We start from the raw sequence: 8,780 nt of genomic DNA on the forward strand, positions 1-8,780 counted from the left end.
CGAAGGGAAGTTGTCCATTGTTGGGGTGGACAGCACCCTCTCTCTTCTGGAGCACCCACTGATGGGGGGGGGGGCAGTGACAATCGCTCGTCTTAATCTGATTATGCAAATGTCTACTTCAGAAAGCAGTGCTGTGTAACCCTCAGCGAGCGTAGGGGGGAGAGGAACAAGCAAGAATGTAGAAATGGTGAAGGGAAATCCAACGGGAAGTCCAAACTTCTACCAAACCATTAACCAGCAACACTTTCAATACTTCAATGTTCTCCCTTAACCTCAAGGGGCGGGGCTTTCAAACACTGAATGAAGCCCAGAATCCAGCATTCACACACATTCTGTTTACCAGACGCTCCTAAATCCAGAGTCAAACGGAATCTACAATGTTAATGAGAGGGGGGAGCCAACACATCCTCATTCCCAAGTTGTCACATATAGACGCATGGTTAAGGACCCCTCCACGTCAAACATTGACATTTAGGGTGTCCCCAACTCGTCATTTTTTGACATTCTGGCTGCTGTGCTATCCAAGGTATGTTGACGTTTAGAGTGGGATCGTCTGGAACCCATAAGACACTGGTGTCCATGGCAGACGAGAAATCCTGTCCACCTTCATCCACATTTGTCATGGGAGGGGATCACGCTGCGACAGGGGAGTCGAACTCAACCACACAAGGGGCCAAAACTCACCCTAGGTCGTGGACCGAAAAGGATAAACGTTTATTGATCACTCTAAAACTACGTTTTTAAAACTTTAAAAATCGAGCCTAAAAACTTAACATAATTACGAACTAAAAATATATCATTACATCGAACCTCAGATCCAAGAACAACAGTGCGGTTTCCGTCCTGGTCATAGAACAGTGGACCAGCTCTACACCCTCTCCAGGGTGCTGGAGGGTTCATGGGAGTTCGCTCATCCAGTCCACATGTGTTTTTTGGATTTGGAGAAGGCGTTCGACCGCGTTCCCCGTGGTGTCCTGTGGAGGGTGCTCTGGGAGTATTGGGTCCGGGGAGCCTTACTCAGGGCTGTCCGGTCTCTGTATGACCGGAACAGGAGTTTGGTTCGCATGGCCGGCAGTAAGTCAGACCTGTTCCCGGTGCATGTTCGACTCCAGCAGGGCTGCCCTTTATCATCGGTTCTGTTCATAGTCTTTATGGACAGAACTTCTAGGCGCAGCCATCGGCCAGAGGGGGTCTGGTTTGAGGGACCAGAGGATTTCCTCTCTGCTCTTTGCAGATGATGTTGTTCTGTCGGCTTCATCGAGCCAGAACCTCCAGGATGCATTGGAGCGGTTTGCAGCCGAGTGTGAAGTTGCTGGGATGAGGGTCAGCACTGCTAAGTCTGAGGCCATGGTTCTGGACTGGAGAAAGGTAGTTTGTCCTCTCTGGGTGGGTGGAGTGCTCCTGCCTCAGGTGGAGGAGTTTAAATATCTTGGGGTCTTGTTCACGAGTGATGGAAGATCGGAGCGTAATACCGACAGGCGGATTGGAGCGGCGTCCGCCATTTTGGGGTCGCTACACGTGTCCGTTGTGGTGAAAAGAGAGCTGAGCCAGTTTCCTCTGGAGGGTGGCTGGACGCTCCCTTAGAGATAGGAGAGGCTCGGTCACCCGGAGAGAACTCGGAGTAGAGCCGCTTCTCCTCCACATCGAGAGGAGCCAGTTGAGGTGGATCGGGCATCTGATACGGATGCCTCCTGGACGCCTCCCTGGAGAGGTGTTCTGGGCATGTCCAACTGGGCGGAGGCCCCGGGGAAGACCAGGACACGCTGGAGAGACTATGTCTCTCGGCTGGCCATGGAACACCTCGGGGTCCCCCCAGAGGAGCTGGAGGAAGTGGCCGGGGAGAGGGAAGTCTGGGCATCTGTGTTTAGACTGCTGCCCCCACGACCCGGTCCCGGATGAAACGGAAGAAGATGCATGGATGGATGGAAAATATCATTAACTGCAGTAATCCTAGTGTGAATGCTGTAAGCTGAATTTGGCCGCTGATCTGAAGATGCTGAAATTAACAGATGAAAACACTAAAGCTTAAAAAAAGAAAAAAAAATAGGTTAGCCAAAACAGCTAGCATGTAGCTGAAAAAATAGCTAAACTTCAAAATATTAAAAAAAAAAAACTGATAAAAGCCTGAATTAGCCAAAACAGCTAGCGTGTAAATATTAGCCTAACTCCAAAACAGCCTAAAAAATTTTAAATAAAAGCCTAAATTAACCAAAACAGCTAGCATGTTGGTGAAATATTAGCTAAAGTCCAATATAGCCTTAGAAATCATTGTAAATGCCAAAAGCTAGCAGAATTTAAATTTTTAAAACGCCACTTTTTAACATAATTATGAATCACAAATCAACTTAAACCTTAAATAACAATATTTTACTCTCAATAAAAATATATTTGCCAAAATCATACATTAGAAATAAGCTCAAGATAATATCGGGCAATTAATAACAATAAAATAAAATTAACTGGGCCGGATAGAATGTGCTTGACACCCCTGAGTTAAGTCGATTAATCGTTACGCCCCAGATAACATAACTATTGAAAAATAAATTAGCTGTTCTTATGGAGGTGATGCATGTACCCGGAACAAAGTTCATGTGAAGTACAGCTCTCCATCTGATGGATAAGTGACTGATTAAAACAAAGTTCGGCAACAATTCGATAAGACGTGTGAAGTTTGAACTTTTACTACAAAATACACACAGGAGGATAAGGGGAGAATGGTCGTTTACGATCAACGAGCTAATTCTCCTGACATTATAACAGTGGGGGCGAGGAGAAGGCAAGAGGTCATGGAGAAAAAAAGGAAGTATTGAGACCAAATGACCTCCAGAACGTCACACAGGAAGTGGAAAATATGTTTTTCTGATAGCTGTTGAACATTTAGGGATTCAGTTAAAACTTTTTCTCTGAAATGGGAAAAAAACATTTACATCTTTTTCCATAAACAATTTATACAAAATCTTAGAAAAAGGGAGCTGACAACCTTGAACTCACAGTAGTTTGACTGTGAACATTATCAGCTTTCAGACTCTCGTTCCGGTTCAGAATTAGACGTCTAGAAAGACCAACCAAACTTAAGAAACAAAAAATAAATGACAAGAACTGACGAAGTTAACACTTCAAAGACAACAATTGATCTTTAATGCGATTTATTTTTATTCAATTCATACCTAAATTTGTACAGTTTTGGGAAAAGATAATATTTGCAATTTAGATTTTGTGGTTAAATAAAAGTACAATCACAACAGTTTGTGCCATTATAGAAAAAAATCATCCAAGACGATTTGCAGTGTGTCAACATCGTAAATACTACAATCAGTCTTTTACTTCTATGACATCCATTTTTCTTTCTTCTTTTCATCCATCCATCCTCTGAGGTTGCTCTAGAGCTGGTTTGTAGGACAGCAGAGATCCTCAGACCTCCACAGACAACTTCCTTTAAGAACGCCAGATTCTCCGGTAGCAACATCAATCCACCAATATATTGAGAGCTTTATCTTTCAGGTCTCCTTACTGATCATGATGGATTGATAAAGAGAATGCATTACTGCAGCAGCTGCACCTTACACCCTGTATCCAGTTCTCAGATACAGTCAATACTCCTGTCTGTACCAAAGAACTGGACAGAAACCAAATTAATTCAATTCAGTCGCTATTTTTTTGTGATACAGTTGCCGCCATGTTGGAGCCAGACGTCATCAGTAAACAGTGATTAGTTTATGGTTGTCTGAGTCATCATTTCTATAGCAACCATTTTTACCAATGAGGAGCAAGCTTGTTGGAAGGCCACACCCCTAATACTTGCTTGTGGGTGCCAGAAGAAGAAAATCCATAAAAGCACGAGAAGAACCTGCAAACTCCACACAGAAATGACCCAGCTGGGATTTGACTGCCAACCCCTCTACAGCTGTGCAGTATAGGGGTAGGCTACATTATCTTATGTGTAAACTAATGACCTAAAAGAGACAAACAAACCTTGACAAAGGATTTTTGGTATGATCCTTGTGAAAAAGCAAAAGGTAACAGTGAGGAAGAAACTTGATCTCAAAGGGAGGACTAGGAAGAAAGAGCTAGACTCAGTAAGAGTTACCACCACCGATGATTTGCTGCATAGGAAGTTTTTGAGAATCTTTATAATTTCAGCTTGGGTGGATTGGCCCCAGGTCCTGGTCCCCACTATCTACTTCATCATCCATCTTCAAACCAAATAGAGTGATGTCAATGAAGATGGAGAACATTGTTCTCTCTAACCAATTGTCCCCAGACAGTTGCTTAGCCAACAAGTCAAACTCACCTTAAGAGACGGTATCTGTTCCCAACTCTGAGGATCAGGAAAGACATTCACTTGTTCACAGGTAAGACCACCAATACAAGGTCACTAAACTAGGCATCCATGAGCAGGTCCACACCAGCCTGTCACCTCTCATTTAGTGTAAGGGAGTCTAACCGTCTCAAAGAGTTGGGTTTCAGAGCACAAACTGTATTTGAAAGCAAGCCAGAATATCTTTAGCCGGTTCCACTTAACCTCTCACTCAAGTTCAAGCTCCTTCCCACCCACACAATACATCACCCTTATTGTCCATCCTGTGAATGATGATGGGAAGACAATCCCATGTTGGAGACCACTAAAAGGCCTCCAGGCCTACCTTCAAGCTCTGACCTCAAATGCGGGTACTGGACAGGATCCAAGCGATGTAAGGCCAGGCAACATTATGGTAGATTGGCCTACCTCTGATCGGAAGTTCCCACTCTGCCCATTCATGTGTCAAAGTGTCCTTGGATAAGACACTGAACCCCACATTGCTCAGAATGATTAAAGGTTGGTACCCGTGTTTGGCAGCAAAGCCATCAGTCTGATTGTGTGTGTGCATAGGTGAATGGGGCTGTGACTGTAAACTTTGGGCCTTCTATGAAAATAATAATACACTATACAAGTATACACCATTTATCTTATACCATCATAGCAGAGTTTGTTTTTTTTCCATAAGCAGCTAAACCACTCCAGTCTGGTTGATAATCCCAAACCTGTTTGAAGATTAAACCAGAAGAGACCCACACAGCATAAATCCTGAGCTGTCTCAAACCTTTACACTATAGCAGTTCATGGATATCATTCAACAACATTCATTACACAACCTATTCGATAACAGAGTACAAATACGTTTTTAGCCCTAAAGTCTATGCATTATATGAACAAAAGTTGCAAACATTTAAAATGGAAAATGTTTAAAAATCTAAAAACTGATTTTCTTGGATCACAAAGACAAAATAAGCTGAAAGTATGATGTACTTTACTTCTGTTTAGTTTCTTCTTTAAGATGCAAAAATGTTAAAGAAAAAAAATTATATTATGACTGTAAATCCTGACAGTTCTAACCGCTTACCTATTTCAGGATGTACCTACTGAATCTTAGATTATATGGAACAAAGAGGAGCATGTCAGAGTTCAGCTTCTGCTGGTTAATAATTACCGGTGACAGCTGTTAAAAAGCCTCTGCAGGCTCTCCTGCCAACATCTCGCCATCATGGAGCTGCGTCTCGTCCTGCTGCTTCTCTGCATGACGTCCAGCGCTTCTGGAGGAAACATCTTGGTGTGGTACACTGAAGCTAGCCACTGGATAAACATGAAGCCGCTCCTGGAGACGCTGGTTGAGCGAGGACACAACGTGACCGTCCTGATCCCGAGCTCATCCATGTTCATGAGCAGCAAGGAGCCGTCACGCTTCCACTACCTACCGTTCAACGTCTCCGTTTCACTCGAGGTCTTGGAGAACTTCCTGGATGAACTGTTACACTTCACCATGTATGAGATGGATTACATGAACTCCTTCCAGATCTACAAGAAATTCATCGATCTTATGGACTTTGATTTAACCTGCTCCCTCAACCTGTTAGACGGCGTGGTGAAATCAGAGAGCATAATGAAGACGCTGAAGGAGGGAAACTTTGACCTTCTCCTGTCTGACCCCATCTATCCGGGCAGTGACTTGGTCGCTGACATTCTAGGACTTCCTGTGGTCTTTTCCTTACGTTTCAGTTTGGTCAATAACTGGGAAAGATACTGCGGTCAGCTTCCCGCTCCCCCCTCCTTCGTACCTGGCAGTATGAGCAAACTGACGGACAAGATGGACTTCTCCGACAGAGTGTGGAACTTCCTCTTCTATGCTTTGAATGATGTCGTCCAAGAACAATATTTCTGGGCCCGGATAGATAAATATTACTCTGAGGTCAGAGGTAAGCACCAACACACCACCTGAAGACTTTCTCAGTGGTTTAATGGAGATCATTCTACAAATTTCTCTTTTCGAGTTTCAACCTTACCCATGTCTTTATTTAGAAAAAAAATTCAACTGAGCGTAACTTTGTAGCTTGAAGACGTTTCACCTCTTGACCAAGTGGCTTCTTCAGTTCTGTTTGACTGGTACTGAGTTGAGTTATATATACTCTCTATACGAACAATGCCCCTCAATGATTGAATCGTTGTCCTTCTGAACGTCTTCAAGTCAAAAAGTTACCTCCAGTTACATTTTTTCTAAATCAAGTTCTGGATTCAACATGGACTGGATGACAGAACCTACACACTCAAACCTTGCAGGAACCCCCACCAACGGCTGCCAGTTGATGGGCAAAGCAGATATCTGGTTGATACGAACATACTGGGACTTTGAGTTCCCTCGTCCGTTTCTTCCCAACTTCAAGTTTGTTGGTGGGATCCACTGCCGACCTGCCAAACCTTTACCAAAGGTGGGCTTTTCCCCATGTCTTCTGAATCAAGAAAATGCTGAATTAAAGATGGGAACATTTGAATTGCTCTCCTGCAGGACATGGAAGAATTTGTCCAGAGTTCTGGAGACGCTGGCATTGTGGTCTTCACGTTGGGATCCATGATCAAGAACATCACAATATCAAAGGCGAACATGATCGCTTCAGCCCTCGCTCAGATTCCTCAGAAGGTACGGAGAACTTTACAGCATGCTGTTGATCTTTAAATATTGAGAGCTACATAGAACAAATAATAAGATAATACAATAACTTTAAGAAACTTAGAAGCAAATAAATGGACAAATGTGGTTGTTCCTTTTCATTGGGCAGTTTGATATGTTGACTGAAGAGGCTTGGTGTGAAGCCACCTATTAAACATCTTTTTTAATTATCAAGATATCAAAGAGAAAAAAAAATGTTTTTACTTTCTAACAAAACTGCACTTAACTCTAAAGCTGCCCTTCTAATTCAGAATTCATCACATCTTCTAAATGCTTAAAGAAAGTTTCTACCTGTAGGTAGTGTGGAGATACAGCGGTGAAAAACCAGAAACTTTGGGTTCCAACACCAAACTCTTTGACTGGATTCCTCAGAATGATCTATTGGGTGAGTAAAACCTTCGTCACATACACCTGTAAGGGGGTTGACCCGTACGGATGCTTGTGGAGGGTCACGAAAATGGAATGTACCATTGTTGTGTGGCAAATGTATCATGATCTATTCCCAAGGATAATTTAAGTTTCACGAACTTATGATGTACGGCTGCTGCTTTTATATGATGTCCTTACCCAACACTCTAGTCATTAGTAAGGTGTGAATACTTCTCCGTATGCCACATGTACTGTAAGACACCTGTAAGAGTTTGAGGATGTTGATAGAAAAGTCAATTCAAAGTGTATCCATTAGGGGCGCGTACTGGCAAGAGTCCGGTGATACGATACGCATCCTGGACTGGATTGATATTGTTTATTTTGAGCAATCAAGCAAAAATACATGAGAAATACCATCAACAGGTTTACATCCGTACAAAGATATGGTAGACATAAGATAACTGGGCATCAAATTATGGAGTAGTTGAAAGGGAGTGTGAGGAAACAAACTTATTTAATCTCACCTTGGTTCGACCTTACCATCTCCTTTCCATGAATGATCATTTTCCAGTTCATAACTTTTGATAAGATTTTTTGCCTTTCTAACACAGCTACAGGTCATTAAAACTTCTTGTGTTTCAATGAATCAAAAAAGTTTCTGGTTGCTTTTCTGATGTCAGAAATATCAGAAATGTGTCTTGATTTCTCCTTTAGGGCCATGCTAATCTCTTTATATTCCAGAATTACTCCTTGTTTTGTTGTAATTCTGTGATAATTCAAGATTAAGTCGCTCTGAAGGCAATGAGGAGAGCTGTGTAGCCACGTCCGCTCATGAACCGGAAGATACTGGTCTTTTGATACGATACGTATGTGAAATATCCAAAACTGTAGCAGAAAAAACTTTTCACTTTTTCGCAAAGTAGTACATGTCTCATAACAACCAAAACCGCGATGCGGACATTTAACACAAGCTGGTTCTCGCGGGATCCTGTCGTTCTGGTTGCTCTGTAGAGCTGCTCAAAGAGTCTCAGTGTGCTGCCAACTAGTGGTCAGAGGTTTAGCTGGAAAACAGTGCTCATAAATAATTATATGTTGTCAACATTTTAAATCAATACAAGTATTGGCAAATGAAATATCACGGTACATCAACCAATCGATTTTTCCCCAACACCTCTAGTTTCAACACATTGGACTGTAATGATGGTTGATCATTTTTTTGGTTAGTCACGTGTGTTGTCTGCTGTGATGGTTGTTACCTTATAGTAAAATAAACTGACCATGTCTCAATCCAAATAATGTTTTCCATTATTGACTTATCTCATTTAGAAAAGGATTTTATATTGGTATAGATCAGGGGTATTCAAGTCCAGGCCTCGAGGGCCGGTGTCCTACATGTTTTCCAACCAACCTTCCATTGAAGCTCCTTATTGG

General features: G+C 42.5%; 1 protein-coding gene across 2 annotated transcripts in view; it reads left to right on the top strand.

Moving 5' to 3' along the window:
• The first annotated feature begins 5,485 nt into the window (after positions 1-5,485).
• Positions 5,486-8,780, top strand: part of LOC112148014 (UDP-glucuronosyltransferase 2A1) — a 14,568-nt gene continuing 11,273 nt past the window's right edge. Inside the window, exons 1-4 of one of the 2 annotated variants that reach the window (XM_036213398.1) lie at positions 5,486-6,231; positions 6,593-6,741; positions 6,819-6,950; positions 7,278-7,365. In XM_036213398.1, coding sequence (XP_036069291.1) covers positions 5,523-6,231; positions 6,593-6,741; positions 6,819-6,950; positions 7,278-7,365 — 1,078 coding nt within the window. In that variant the 5' untranslated portion in view covers positions 5,486-5,522. The remainder of the gene's footprint in view (positions 6,232-6,592; positions 6,742-6,818; positions 6,951-7,277; positions 7,366-8,780) is intronic. The other variant, XM_036213397.1, reaches the window with a different exon arrangement.

Source organism: Oryzias melastigma, linkage group LG9 (assembly GCF_002922805.2).
Source record: "Oryzias melastigma strain HK-1 linkage group LG9, ASM292280v2, whole genome shotgun sequence".
Classification (NCBI taxonomy): Eukaryota; Metazoa; Chordata; class Actinopteri; order Beloniformes; family Adrianichthyidae; genus Oryzias; species Oryzias melastigma.